We start from the raw sequence: 15,715 nt of genomic DNA, 5'->3' as shown, positions 1-15,715 counted from the left end.
AAATCGAGTAATAATATACTTGTAAACTTTGAATTTGTAATAACCATTCATACTGACAAAATATAAAATAATATAAGTTAATGTAAAACAACAATGCATTTTTTATTAATTTGATGTGAATTTATAGACATTTGGATTGTATCTTGTATAAATTGAAATTAAAATTGAAAATTGATTCATTTTAATAATATATAATGTTTCATAATAAATATAATTTCCTATTACTTCCTGATTTATAATTATTATATTAATCTATTAGGCTCACTTAATACCGTATTGATATCACCTTTTGTATCAATCCTGTTAACAACATTTATTTGTAAACATCCATTATTGTTTGAATTTTCTTTATCCTCTTCAAAATCATGATTTATTATTATAAATTATTAATTGAATGTTGATTATATAACGTATCATTCTTAGTAACTTACTTCATTTCTGTTCTGTTGTTGGTTGACTTTCCATGTTTTCCCCAAGTTAATATGTTAATGTTTCAAATCTTGTCAGTATTTATTTGAGTGAAGATAGCAAAATGGGGCTTACCAGTAGTTCCAATTAATAACAGTATTTACTTATTGTAATTTGAGAGCTTGATTCATATATACTCATGTATCTTGAACATATTGATAAAAATAATTATCTCAAGGACTTTCATTCTAATAATAATGCAATTTATTTGTTTAAACTTTGTTGAATGAATTCTGACACAGAATTCAATGGCTGTAAATCTCATTTCTAATTTCTAGAATGAACAATTTCTCGTAAACATGTTTGTGAAGGAGACAGTCAGTCAAGAAATTGTTGTCTCAACTCAAGACTTTGAGAGTAAATAGAATTTTTTAAATCAGAAGTCGATGTAGAAGGTTGAATTGGACACTATTGAGCAAAATACCACTTAAAGTGATGAACAGTGAATGAATTCACGTTTTTATAGAAACAAATAGTGAACCATAAAATTCAAGATAAGAAAAAAGCAGAATATTAGTTAGGTTATCAATTGTCTTCAATTGAGATCATCAATTTGTGTGACTGTATGTACAGTAGCCAGAAGGCTGTAATGTGAAAATGATAAGATTTATTGCTAGACGAATCCAGATAGAATGATTCAATGATGTATCATTGAACTAAAACAGAAGCTAGATTTCCAGAAATAGATTATTGATAAATTGAAAGAGTATTATGAATGAGTTTCTTTAATCAGAAATCATTCTTCCTTTCACTATTGTTTGTTTAATTTGAATAGACTTTATCTCATTTTATTTCTCGGAAAGCCATGATTTCAATCCTCAAGGTGGAATCATATTTGAGATGATTGAGGAAAACAGTTGACAGTACGCATTAAAGCAATCTACAATTTAGATTAGATTGTTAGAATTAGTGCGAATACCTAAGACATTCAGAAAGTATATTTTTCATCATATATTTGGAAGTGACATAACTGGGATTCTCACATTTATCATGTGATACCAGGATTTCAGTACATTGTTTCAATAATGAATTTCATTCAACGATCAGATATGAAGACAGGGATGTAAATTTTGAACTAAATCAATATTATTGTCAAACTTGATGAGAACTTAGAAGTGAGAATACTTCAAATTTGTATAGAAATCTACAATTTAATCAATACCAATCAAAAAAGTTCCTACCCTCAAGATTAGAATCTTACCCTCTTACTAAACTTCTACTGTCTGTAAATAAAAAAATAAAGTTATTCCATCATTGATGACTTGAGCCATATTTATAGAAGCAATTTGAATTCAAAGGAAGTGTGGCTTTACTAGTAAGAGATTTTTGTGTTTAAGTTGAATTAGTGATTATATAGGTGACTATGACTCTCGTGGTCTATTTGTTAATATAGTATTTCAAGTTGTACTTTACAGTTAAAAAGACTTCAGTGAGGTAGCCTACTGAATATTTCAATACAGTTCACATTCAATCAGTGTATCTTTACTTGATGTTAGAGCTAACGATGGAAGATGGCTACTGAGCATTCAATTATAAATTAATTTAGATCTGGTTCAAGATGTCATAAACTATCAAGACAGTGATTGTAAACTCACCGATATTGTATTCCTTCTATTGTTCAATATCTTGACAGCTGTTGATTGTTTCGCATCTGGCAATGCTTTAATGTGGCTTTCAGCACTATCCAGTTTGATGTTAGGAATAGGAACTTTTCTCGCATCGCTGGAAGTTGGAACAGAGAGAGATCGCTGGAGTTTCAAATCACTGGGAGAAGGTTCACTGATTGAATCCTTTCTTGAATGTTCGATAACTTTATTATTTGTTTGAATTTCGGTGGTGTGCGATGGACTAGTTTGGAGGAGAGTGTGTGGCCCTGGCATGCCGGGCACATAGGGAATCGCTTTGCCGCCGTGCAGGATGGTCACAATTCCTCCGGTGTAGGGTGGTGCAGGGATAGGGGAGAGGGCGGCGACGTCGCTGGAGGCGGCACAGAGGAGCGGCGCTGGGGGCAGCGTGAGTGGGTTGTAGCCGGTTATGCTGGTCAATGGATTGATGATCGCTTTGTCGGCCAACATAGGAGTGAATGGAGCCAACGGCAGTGCCACTGGTGAGGCAACTCCAGCTGCCAACGGCAGTGCCACTGGTGAGGAGGCAACTCCAGCTACAGCCAAAGTCGGCGTCACTATGTTGGGAATAATAGGAATGATGAGCTTATTTGAACTGGGATATTTTGAATTTGAAATGTTCGATGTAGACACATGCGAGGAAGATGAATCCTTAGTCCCACATTTCAACGACCTTTGATGATTAGCCTCCTGGCTATTGGCGATTTTATGTGGTACTTGAACCACTCCACCAGAATGGAATCCAGTCTTAGCCATATTAACAACGATCTGAGGCGACTTCTCTTCTGCAATTCCAGTTTCATTGTTGTTTAGTTTATCCTTGTACCCTGGAGCTGAAGATATGTCTAGAGTGATTTCTGACGATCCCTGTGAGCCTCTGTTTGATGGTTCTATTCTCAATGTTTTTGCTTCTCCACTTGTGCCATCAAGAATTTTCACTTCACCACCGAACATATGAAGATTATTTTTCATTGGTGATCTTGATAATTCCTCCAATGAGCGTAGAGTTGTAAGTAGAGAAAGTGGCTTTGATTCACTTTTAGCATCCAAATCATGTTTGACTTTCTTGAATGGAGATTTTTTGTCTATTTTATGTTCACTTACTGATCTGGCGTAGCTATCGACAAGAGGTGTTTTTCCCAATAAGGGACCAGGTGATGGAAATGGAGGTGCAATCATAACAGGTCCTTCTCCTTTTGTGGGTGTCTTTGTAAGTACAGGATCGTTCAAAGGTTTATCATGTTCCATACTTTCATCCCATTTGCAAAAATACATCTGATGAATTCTAAGTTCTTGGGCATTTCTACATGAAGCATTACAAGTTTCACAAATAGATCGAATCTCAGGTGACTGAGATTTGTTAGATGTAGTATAATTCAAAGGGGATTTCCTACTTGGAATGCCATCTGTAACTATCATTCCATGTGGACCTATTGGAATATTGGATTTGAAAGTAGAGTCTTTCATCACAGAACCACACATCATAGTTTGTTTCATGAATTTTTCATGTACAGTTTTTGAATCTGGAGAAATATTCAATTCAGCAGGCACTGCTCTAGTAAATCCTGTAGCTGACTTAATTAATTTAATGGAAGACTGTGGAGGAAGCTCAGATTCTTTCAATCCATAAGGAAAACCCTCTGAATAGCTACGCTTTCTACTGTTATTGCCTGTCTGGCCAATTTTGCCAGAGTTTGTTGTCAAATTCAATGGCTGCTGATCACTGCAGACATCTTGCAACAATGGAGAAGGAGAACGGTAATTGTGTTCCAAGTTATCTGAAGGCCTTAGAAGGGCAAGAGCAAGTTTAGAATGAGAATTTAGTTCATTCTCAGATTTTTTCTCTGGTAATAGAGAATAATTGGAGAATGGTGGTATAACTTCTGAGCTTTCAGTTTTCTTGAAAGACAGTAAAGTATCAGATACAACTGATGGAAAATGACTAGATGGTGAATGAGATGCTTCTTTGCTGTTTGAACGATGAAGAAACTTCTTTGGCCATATTGGATCCATAGTTTCAACAATGGCTTGGTTGTCACTTATAAGTTTTGATATGTGTCTGTGTAGAAATTCAGGGCTTGGAGAAGAACAGCTCGTGAATGGGGAAGATACAGAGTTCTCTGAAAGTGCTGCTCGGTCAACTGGAGGCATTTTTAGTGACAAGCTGTTAGTCGGTGTTGCAGTATCACTAGACCAACTTTCTTTCGCTGTTGAAGTAATGCTCAAATCCGATACAGAAGACTGTGAAGTGTTTTCCACATACAACGAAGTAGTATGGAACTTTGGTTTGTAGATGGTTTTTGATATTCGGTCATCTATCTTCTTTTGTAAGTCAGCTGGTGAAATGTTTTGCAAAGTTGAGGGTGGCATGGCAGTGGAGGTAACAGTGAGCCTGGCCTGAGGGTCGCCGATGTCGTCATCCGAGCCACTCAGATCGTGGCACTTGCCCGGTTCGTCAGTGTCGGCGTCTCCCACCTTGACGGCATGCGCCCGCGACCGGCAGTGCTTGTACAGGTTGCTCTTGGTTTTGAACGCAAAACCACATGGCACACAGGGGTAGGGGCGTTCGTTGGTGTGGGCCCTTATGTGCTTTTCCAAGACACTTGGTTTGGCACAGGCTAGCTTGCAGTAGGGACACATGTAGCGCCCACCTGATGTGACTTTCGACTCGTCTTGGACCTCATTGTCGTTTGGCCGATTGCTACTCGCACAGTCGACTCCGTTGGTGATGGACAGTGCAGCGTTACTATCAGCAGATGCAGCGGCGGCGATCTTCTTGAACTTTTTGTGCAGGTAGTTGTTCTCTCCATTGCTGCTGCCCCCCTCCGCGTCACTGCTGCTGCTTCCGCCGCCCCCATTGCCACCGCCTCCGTTTACACTTTTCGTCACAACCTGTGTCTCAACTCCAGCCTTTCCCATTTCGTTTTTCGATGGCACTGAGTTACTTTCACCTGCAAATTCGAAATGCATAGTTAATGGAAATTCAATTAGTTAATTATTACAGGCTTCTGTATGTCTGAGGAAATGCATGAGATGTGATAATGAATGTACTTTGTGAAACTATGATTGATATTATTTTATGAAAAAATTATCAAATTTTTCCAATCACAGACATTTATATTGATGTAAAGTAAATGTACATACTTTGATATAAACTTATATCAAATCGAATAATAAAAGCAGACTGACAACTAACAACATGAATGTAGCATGAGTCCTACTTTTTTATTAATTTCTATTTATAAAATAGCATTATAGTGCCTTTTTTGAAATTAATATAAAATAATAGATTAAAAACACAAATTAACACAACTGAAAACATAAATATTATTATATAATAATTTCCAAAATAGGGTACCTACTATAATGCTATTTTATAAATGAAAATGAGTAGCCCTGAATACATACATGTTGATTTCTATTTATCAACTGAGGTGAGAATACCTTTCTACCAAGCCCAATATACGGGAATTTACCTATTGAGATGATCGGAATATGGAGGAATGCAGTCTATACTAGCGTAGGGTTGTGAGGTGGCTGTATTTATCTCAAGGGCTGGGAAAATGTTAGAAACTTTACTCGACAGTATAAAATTGAATAAAAATTTGAAGTTGATAATTTTTCCTATTCTGAAATTATCTCTTTCTCAACTTCATTCTTGAGAATCTGAACATTCTTCGTACTTTTCATGTAATAATCCAACATCTCTATACAGAGTTCACCTGAGGATCCGCTCATCTTGTATGACAGATCTTCAATATTTTTAATTATTTTTTTTCAACTTTAATTTTTACTTTCCTTGCCCTATAGGTATATACCATAGGTAAGGAAAGTATTGCTTTCCAAAAAAAATTAAGGTACCCTAATATCAAATTTTCTATACGTTTCAAGGTCCCCTGAGTACAAAAACATGATTATTGGGTGTAGGTCTGTGTGTGTGTATGTGTGTATGTGTGTATGTGTGTATGTGTGTATGTCTGTGAACATGATAACTCCATTCCTAATTAATCGATTGACTTGAAATTTTAAACTTAAGATCCTTATACCATGAGGATCCGACAATACGAAATTCAATAAAACTCAATTCAAGATGGCGGAAAAAATGGCGGATAATTACTAAAAAACCAAGTTTTTCACGATTTTCTCGGAAACGGCTCTAACGATTTTCTTCAAATTTATACCATGGATTTCAAATTTATACCAAATTTATACCATTTGGCATTCATAAGCCCTATCGACTGACATGAGTCTCATTTCTGGGAAAATTGCAGGAGCTCCGTAATATTCTTGAGAAAAATGGCGGATAATTATTAAAAAAACATGTTTTTCACGATTTTCTCAAAAATGACTTGACCGATTTTTTTTTCAAATTCATACCCTGTATTTATCAGCTCTATTAACTGGAATGAGTCTCCTTTCTGGGAAACTAATGGGGGTCCACCCCATCCTTGAGAAATGGATTTTGTAACCTCCTTCTCGTGCATGAGGTAGGTAGGTAGAGCATTTCGTAAAAAAACACCTAGTCGAGATATTTCATTTGTAGAACAGCTGTTTTGACGACTTTTAAAAAATATAATCGAATTTCACAATTTACACAAAGGAAAAAATCTGGTGTGGTGCACTCACACAGCTTTCCTTGCCGTTATGAAAATTGATCACCTGACGCTAGTGTTCCCGCGCTTCTCAAGTCTACTATTCAAAGATTTGAGCCAGCTGGTGACAGGGCAATAACGCTGGACACACACATGAGGTCTGCTATCTCTTCATAGTGAATGATTTAATAGAATCAACAATAATTTGCAATTGAATAATCACAGTTCCTCGAATTTAAAGCTTATTTTCAATTTTAGGTGAAAATGTTACTGAACATTAATTGTAGAGATTTTCATGCTCAATCTACTCCACTTGATTTTTTTTTGTTTCAATTGTATCTGAAGCCTGATAATTGGGAATCGATCTGCATTGATGGGGCGGAGCTCCTGAAATTTTTACAGATATGGGACTTGTGGCAGTTGATAGAGCTTATCGATGACTATTTTAGGTATGAATTTGATCAAAATCGTTGGAGCCGTTTCCGAGAAAATCACGAAAAACCCTGTTTTTGACAACATTTTCGCCATTTTAGCCGCCATCTTGAATTGCATTTGATCGAAATTGTTCGTGTCGGATCCTTATAGTGAAATGACCTTAAGTTCCAAATTTCAAGTCATTCCGTTAATTGGGAGATGAGATATCGTGTACACAGACGCACATACACTCATACACACACACACACACACACACACACACACACCACACACACACACACACACACACACAGACCAATACCCAAAAACCAGTTTTTTGGACTCAGGGGACCTTGAAACGTATAGAAATTTAGAAATTGGAGTAACTTAATTTTTTTCGGAAAGCAATACTTTCCTTACCTATGGTAATAGGGCGAGGAAAATAAAAGTACTCTGAAAACAATTATATATATATTGATTGAACTAAGTAGCCTAGACCTGTATTGGTTTACCCAGAAATAACCCCTACACAGACACACATAAAGTCTTTGTTGAGGTATTCCTGTAATATTGATAACAGCATAATAATTGATAGTAAAGAACATCTTTTAATACACAGTGTTATTTTGATTTCTTTTTTTACATGTATCAATTTTATTTTGACGAATACAACATACATACATCAAAGAAATTATGTGGTTCAATGAGTTGAATGTAGATTAGAATAGAGTAGATTAGTAGTAGATTAGAGTAGGTAGGCTGAATTCTTTATACATGGAAAAAAGTCCATTATTTCTTCAAGAATATGTGAACTACAGCATTTTAGTCCAATATACTTGGAATTAGGTACTTTGCTTGGTAGTTGTTAGGTAATAAACTATTCTATGCATTTATAGATTAAGACTGTAATGGATAGGAGACTCTTAATTTAATATATGAGAATAAGTATGAGTCCATACTCAGCACTAAAGATTTGAGCAAGACATTCTTCCACTACCTATTATAAGAGAAATATATATGCAAAATATATCTTTTTAGACGAGTTGATGAATAACTTGTCTAGATGTTATTCATGAAGAAATGTTCAATTGAGTAAAATACAGTTCGAATCCATAACTGCAAGCGAGCAATTTTATAGTCCCACGGGATCAATATTTATGGTACAATAGTTTTTACAGCATCAACATTACATGATTTTTTTCCATTGTAACAGATGACTAATAAACTGTTTTCACTGTATGAAATAAATATCAATCTAATCTATTTCAATTTTCTAATTTTGGCTTTACTAGTAGTTCTCTGAACAGTGGACCTCACGCAGTATTCTCATCCACAAGTACGTGATTGAAACTATAGACCTTATATGGAAATACAGCAGTAGACTGGTTTCTCCACACATCTGTGTAATCTGATTTATGTCAGCTGATTTATGATGAATAATTCTATAGTCTGATTTTTAATCTAATATTGGCGTATGAAGGAGGCTCCTTTTTCCTTTTTTATTATCCTTGAAACGCAAAATTTCCAAAAATCTTGTATATACGTCGACGCGCAATTAAAAAAGGAACTTACCTGTCAAATTTCATGAAAATCTATTAGCGCGCTTTGCCGTAAATGCGCAACATTTAAACATTTAAACATTAAGAGAAATGCCAAACCGTCGACTTGAATCTAGACCTCACTTCGCTTGGTCAATTAAGGTAATTATGTTAGAAAAATTATAGACAACCCAGTTGAACTTAACATTCTCCATAGCTTCTCTTCATATCTGTGGTAATCTATACTATAATAAAGGAAAGAAATGGTTTATACACTAGGAAAATTATGTTTGACGCATCATCACGTCTGAACTACTGGACTGATAACTTCAAATTTTGCATATAGATTCTTAATTAACCGAGGATGGTTATAGGCCTATTTTCAATTCTTTAAGATTTCATTACGTCAAGTTTTCAGTTTGTCAAGTTGCCCCTTGCGGAGCACGGGTTACCTGCAAATAATGTATAAAATAAGGAGCAGTATTAGTTAAAACGTACATTGACAACACATTATTTTATAATATTCTAGGATTTATCTAATATTATGTTTAATAATGATGGATAGTTATATAATATTATTTCTATTTTTTAGCAAAATTCTTCCTGCAAAAAATTCTGATTGAAGGCACCTAACGGTTTGCAATATTCCTAGCTGCAATTTCATTGAATGTATTTAGAACTGTATTAAGCTGCGTTTACACCAAAGTTATTAACATAATGCTAATAACTTAATCCTTATAGATTCTATTAGATTGAACGGAACTTGACCAACACATATGTTCATCATGTGTATGATAAGTTATGTTCAATCTAATAGAATCTATAAAGGTTAAGTTATTAAAATTTATTAATAAGTTAAGTATTATTACTTCAGTTATTATATAATAAATCAAGTTATTAACATTTTGTTAATAACTTTGGTGTAAATGCAGCTTTTGTCGATTTCTTAGCTATACTACAATAATAGCCACATAAATTGACACTTATTGAATCAATTTCTGAATGTGATGCCGTGAATATGTTTCAGATATGGGAATTGAGAAAGGTGTAGGCCTACAGGTGTAATGTGTTTAAATAGTTGTATGATGTACAGTTATGTATAATAATTGAAGATAAATAGTCGATTGAACAAGTGAAAATTTGTGAAAATGAAGAGGCAGTAGCTCTCTATACTCACAGTACATAAAACTATCCTCTGTATACTCACAGTACACAAAACTATCACTATAACTATAAGACTCACTCATTATTGCCTACTCACTCACACCAGTAATGAAGTTGTGTTGGTTGACATTTGCCGTTTGGGTAGTATTGACACAGAGTGTTGTGTATAAATGGTCGTCGACGGATTGAAGGGAGGCTCTTCCCAAAAGCAGACTGGGCTGGCGCCACAAGCCGGCTCTCTACATTCAGCCTCTGCCAGACGAATAATAGGAAACCTTTTTGCCAGACTGACTTTTCAAGCACCATTGCACAGTGCACACTACTCCAAACTACAGATACCAGCATGCTCTTCAATAAATTCACAAATTTCCTAAAGTTGCAAACTTCATTAGGTTTACAAGTGCAAAGTGCCCCAAAAATATCAAGAAATCATATCGTAGCTATGAGCAAATAATTGGAGAATCGGAATGCTGGAACAGTTCTTACTCACCATCCTTTTCTGCAACTTTTGATGATTTCTGTGTAGTTTTTGCAGCAACATTTTGCTCAGCCTTGATTCCTGCACATTAAAAGGTAGATATTAATTCCACAATCAACAAAAGAAAGAAGAATTCCAGAAATAGAATTACAATACAAACTAACATGGCTGTGAATGAATAGATTGATTGGAGGGGTTTGAAAGTTTTCTATTCAAATGAGATAGGATGGATATTCACAAAAAATTGTTCCAGGGCTTTCTTCGATTCTAATTGTTTTATTAAGTCTACTGAGATTTTCTTTGAATCAATTCAACGTAGCAATAGATTTTATATTTTTAAATACATGAAGAAAAGGTTTGAAATGGAAGATTGCCTCACTAAAATGGTTAGTTGGTTACGAAAGAAGAGAGAAGAAATTTCAACGTTCTATAGAAATACTCCGTACCTAGAGCCCTTGAGTAGTAGAGATGAAATAGTTCATAATATATAAAGTGAGTTTTGGTCATTGTTATTGTTAAAACGACGAATTAATTGCTTTGACTTTCAGCTAATTGCTTACGTCATATTCTACACGTTTCACCCCAATTTTTACAGTTTCCTTTCTGATTTCAGAATAATCTGAATTAATAAAATATTTCCTCGCTGAAACGGACTCTCCGTACCTAACAATGCTGATTGAAATGAAAAGAAACTCACAGTTCGAGTGGTCTCGAAAATAGAAAGGGCCAGACGCCGAAAGGATTGGCAAAAGCACACAGCGAATAGGTTTTAGCCGGGGTGGCGCCAGTCAGTTCTAATAGACATCTGCGTGCAACAAAGAGAAACAGCTTTGGAAAGATAGCGTGTGGGAGAGAGAGGGAACGATCGACTAGGCCTTTAGTAGGCAGACACAAAATATTTTTTTGAGGACAAAGAAAAATAGAGAGAAAGGGAGTGCATTAGAGATAAGAAAGAAGAAAGAGAGGTGATTAGTGAGGCGGCAGCAGGTGTTTCTGGATGCGAGTGGTGGAGAGGTGTACACAGCAGAGGAGACAGAACAGGTATGGTGAGAATCACTTTAGACTGTCAGCATTGACTGAACGAGAAGCATTGTTCTTATATATTAGGAATGCTGAAAGTATGCAGTGAGTGATCCTCATCCACCAACAGGTTGTGCAGGTGACGTTCGCATTTCATTTACCTACAGCTAGATTTCATCTTCTGAGGCCCAGGGAAACCAAAACCATCCTTTTCTTCTCAAGTCACTCTACTCATTCTTCTTGCTGTATTGACAATGTGAACTCTTGGAGGTTGAAGGAGAAGGCAAATATCAAACGTTTGAAGCTATAAACCAGTTTCGAATGCCTGGTGTGGTCAATGTAAAAGCATTGTTAATTATCTTTTCGGCAAATTAAAATTGTAGAAATCAGTCCTTGAATCATTCACTTGATCTCTGATATGGGGTCTATATGTTTCCACCGTCCATCCAAAACACGGAAATTGCGAATTTGTTAATATTTTGGAAACTTTTTATCTACCTGGATCCTATTAGATGATAAAATACAAACTAATAATTCCAGTAGTCAGGTGATTATTAGGAAAGGAAGGTATTAAACTATTAGCTTGCATTTTATCATGCAAAAGGGCCCTGGTTAATGAAAAGGACTATTGTTGAATAAAGACATTTTCAATATAATCAATAGTACAATAATAAGAAACAAAGGAGCTCTAGACTACTAAGATTAGGTTAAGAATGTTTCTGTATCCTCATTCCTCAGTACAGCTGATGATGCGTTGGTTAACTACGTGAAACCATGGTTCTGTTTTAAAGTTTTTAATAAATTTTTAGTGAAATTTGACAATATCTTTGTTTTCTTATTATGGAGAGATTTCACAACATCACCATCAATTCTACTAATTTTATTAATAGTACAATATTTTTCAAATTCTTATAGCCCAAAATATTTTGGTGAGACCAGGGATAGAACCCTGATTTATCCTGATCGCTTATCCCTGATCGATTATCGATACATCATTTAATCCACTCCACTCCACAGCAACTCCTTTAAAATAGTTGATAGCAACGAACACAGGAACATAAATTTGTTAACATTTCAGAAACTTTGCATCCACTAGTTTAGTAAAAAGGACCCTTTTTAAATGAGTACAAATCAAATGAAGAAGTACTTGAATGACATTCTTCCGAGAAGAGGGTAGCAACGAATAACATAGGAGAAGTTACCATGCTAGCAATCAAATAATTACTATTCTATGTACCGTATTTCAATACAGTTTCATTTAATCAGCATTTGTATCTATGAGGATAAGAAGAATCAGTGTTTGGCTGGGAGTTGGTTCGATTTACGATTGTATCTGGCATTTTTGTATCATATAGACTTAACACACACAAACAAGTATCTCGAGACTTAAAATCGAGTCAGTCTTGTGAGAATAGACAACTTTTTTCTTGTAACAGGTAGATAAAAAGTTTCCGAAATCTTATACTCTACATTTATCAAGATAATTCGAGACAAATTGAAGGAACTCCACTTAACAAATTAAAGGAACTCCACTTATTGTTATTAGAGTTTATTTTGCGATTTCAAAATCAGCAGCAAGAGATAATGAGTGGCTTTAAACTGATGGGTTCCAGTGTTTTCTGACCTATGACATCTAGTTTAGAGTAATTATTTTGAGTTACAAATGAAAAATGAGAATATACGTGGAAGTAGTAGATGTGTAAGTGAAGGAAATTGTAGAGTGGTAGTAGGAAGGGGAGGAAACGTGAGAGATCAGGAGGAGGGGGATGAAAAAGAGAAGGAGTAGGAGAAGGAGGAGAAGATGTGGGTGAGGAGAAGAATGATGAGGAGGATGAGTAGAAGAGGCAAGAGTGAATGGATGTCGTCGGATGTGAACTCTGTTTCCGCGATATTAATGAGAAGTGGGAGAAAGAGAGAGAGAGTGTGTGAGAAGGTGTAAAGGGACGATCAAGAGAGGGAATTCGTAGAGGAAATAACATTGGGAGACTTGGAGCTGGGGAGCCAGGGACCATTGGCGCCAATTCGGCTGGTTGCTATGTCAACAAACCTCCCTTTCAGTCCTCACCACTCCTCACCCCCCCTCATGAAAACTAGAACCCATCCTCAGTGATCTCGACATCCAGAAATCCCCGGCTTTCCAAATGACACTTGCTTCCAAATCACAACAATACTAAATAAAAATGTGGTGTGGTACACTCACACAACTTTCCTTGCTCATATTTGAAACTACGATCAGACTTCTGTATATGTGTATATATAATTGTTTTCAGAGTACTTTTTCCTTTGTGTAAATTGTGAAATTCGATTATTTTTTTTAGTCGTAATTTTTTTAAAGTCGTCAAAAAAGCTGTTCTACAGATGAAATATCTCGACTATGTGTTCTTTTTATGAACTGCGCTACCTACCTACCTCATGCACGAGAAGGAGGTTACTAAGTCCATTTCTCAAGGATGGGGTGGACCCCCATCAGTTTTCCAGAACGGAGACTCATGCTAGTTGATAGAGCTGATAAATAACTATACAGGGTATGAATTTGAAAAAAAATCGGTCAAGTTATTTTTGAGAAAATCGTGAAAAACATGGTTTTCTAGTAATTATCCGCCATTTTTCTCAAGAATATAACGGAGCTCCTGCAATTTTCCCAGAAATGAGACTCATGTCAGTTGATAGGGCTCATAAATAGCTATCCATGGTATAAATTTGAAGAAAATCATTAAAGCCGTTTTCGAGTAAATCGTGAAAAACATGGTTTTTTTAGTCATGGTAGGTAGGTAGCGCAGTTCATAAAAAGAACACATAGTCGAGATATTTCATCTGTAGAACAGCTGTTTTGACGACTTTGAAAAAATCCATCGAATTTCACAATTTACACAAGGGAAAAAGTACTCTGAAAAAATTATACATACACATACACAGAAGTCTGATCGTTGTTTCAAATATGAGCAAGGAAAGTTGTGTGAGTGTACCACACCAGATTTTTGAAAAAATGTTCAGCTGCTTCCATGCAACAACTGGAAGCATGTCAAATTGAAAACTTGACAAACTGAAAACTTGATGTGATCAAATCTTGAAGAATCGAAAATAGGCCTATAAACATCCTCGGTTAATAAGGAACCTATTAATATTGCTAAATGTCAAGTTAATCAGTAGTTAAGACGTGGTTATGTGTCAAACATAATTTTTCTATTCCGTACGTGTATAAGCCAGTTCTTTCCTTTATTAAAGTATAATTATTATGTTGCTTTGATCTGTGATCAGTATAAATGTCTTGAATCATCTAAAGGTGCAACTACACAAGCTGAACCGAACCTCGAACCGCGCAGCAAACCGTGCATTCCGCCGAACATCGCGCCTTTCAGCGAACATGAGCATATGTTTCATAAAGTTAAAAATCAGCTGTTAAACATTCGCCGTAACGTACTCCGAACCGTTCACCGTGCCGCTCGCCTCTGTTTTAACTGTTCGCCGAACCGTACTCCGAACGCTGAACTTTTCAGCCAATCAGAGTCCTCCATTACAATTCGCCGTGCAGTTCGCTCTACAATTAATCAACAATTTCATCAACTAACCATAAACTGACTGAAATAAATACTTCAATTTACATGTATTTAATTGATAGAATTATATAAATCTACAGTGTAGGTCATATCAGAGAAATCTTCTATAATATATGTATTCTGCTATATTCTGCTATATTTGTATTCTGTGGTCATATCTAAATTTACAAAGAGTTCGATTGTTGTTGGCAAGAAACATGTTATTCAACACAGAAATCATTGTTATTTAAAAAGATAGGATAAGTTGAATAGTTTCCCTTTCAGGGGGAGTTTTGACAACCCACAAAACTTATTTTTCACTTGAAGAAATATCGAAAAGGTGCATAGGATCTTATTTTTTTGTTCAGTTTGCTAAAATACCCCTCATTTCAATATTAACATTTTCGACTGACTGTACAGTGAGACAATCATTCTATTAGGGCTCGAATAATTTTGGAACTGTGAATTAAATAAAAATGGAAGAGAATAATTGATTTATGTAAGAATATCAGCACCTTTATTAAAAGCCATATTAATTGCATGCGTATTCATATTGCCGATACAGCATTGATAATGATTAAACTGTATACGTTTATTTAGCACTTTGTCTCAAAAAACTGTTCTAGCTGAAAAATTAATAATCCATGCCACATGTAGGCCTATACATTGCATCAGAAAAACGAAGTTTCAAAACTATGTTTTTTCTAAACAGATGTTTTTGAGATTATTTCTTTGATGCAGCAGTTTCACATTCACCATATTATTATTAAACAGAGTTTGTGAAAATAAAAATATAATTATCAAAACAATACTATTATAATCTTAATAATAATAATAATAACAACAATATTATTATTAAAAATATTTACTAACACAATAA

The 15,715-nt window shown here is 35.3% G+C and overlaps 1 protein-coding gene across 1 annotated transcript in view; it reads right to left on the bottom strand.

Moving 5' to 3' along the window:
• LOC111053115 overlaps positions 1-15,715 on the bottom strand; it is a 75,541-nt gene that overhangs the window by 17,902 nt on the left and 41,924 nt on the right. Inside the window, exons 2-3 of the mRNA XM_039423644.1 lie at positions 10,292-10,360; positions 2,064-5,044 (exon numbers count right to left, since the gene is read on the bottom strand). Coding sequence (XP_039279578.1) covers positions 2,064-5,044; positions 10,292-10,360 — 3,050 coding nt within the window. The remainder of the gene's footprint in view (positions 1-2,063; positions 5,045-10,291; positions 10,361-15,715) is intronic.

The sequence above is a fragment of the Nilaparvata lugens genome, chromosome 1 (assembly GCF_014356525.2).
Source record: "Nilaparvata lugens isolate BPH chromosome 1, ASM1435652v1, whole genome shotgun sequence".
NCBI lineage: Eukaryota > Metazoa > Arthropoda > Insecta > Hemiptera > Delphacidae > Nilaparvata > Nilaparvata lugens.
The sequence above is the reverse complement of the archived record's forward strand: the minus strand, read 5'-3'. Positions and strand labels throughout refer to the sequence as shown.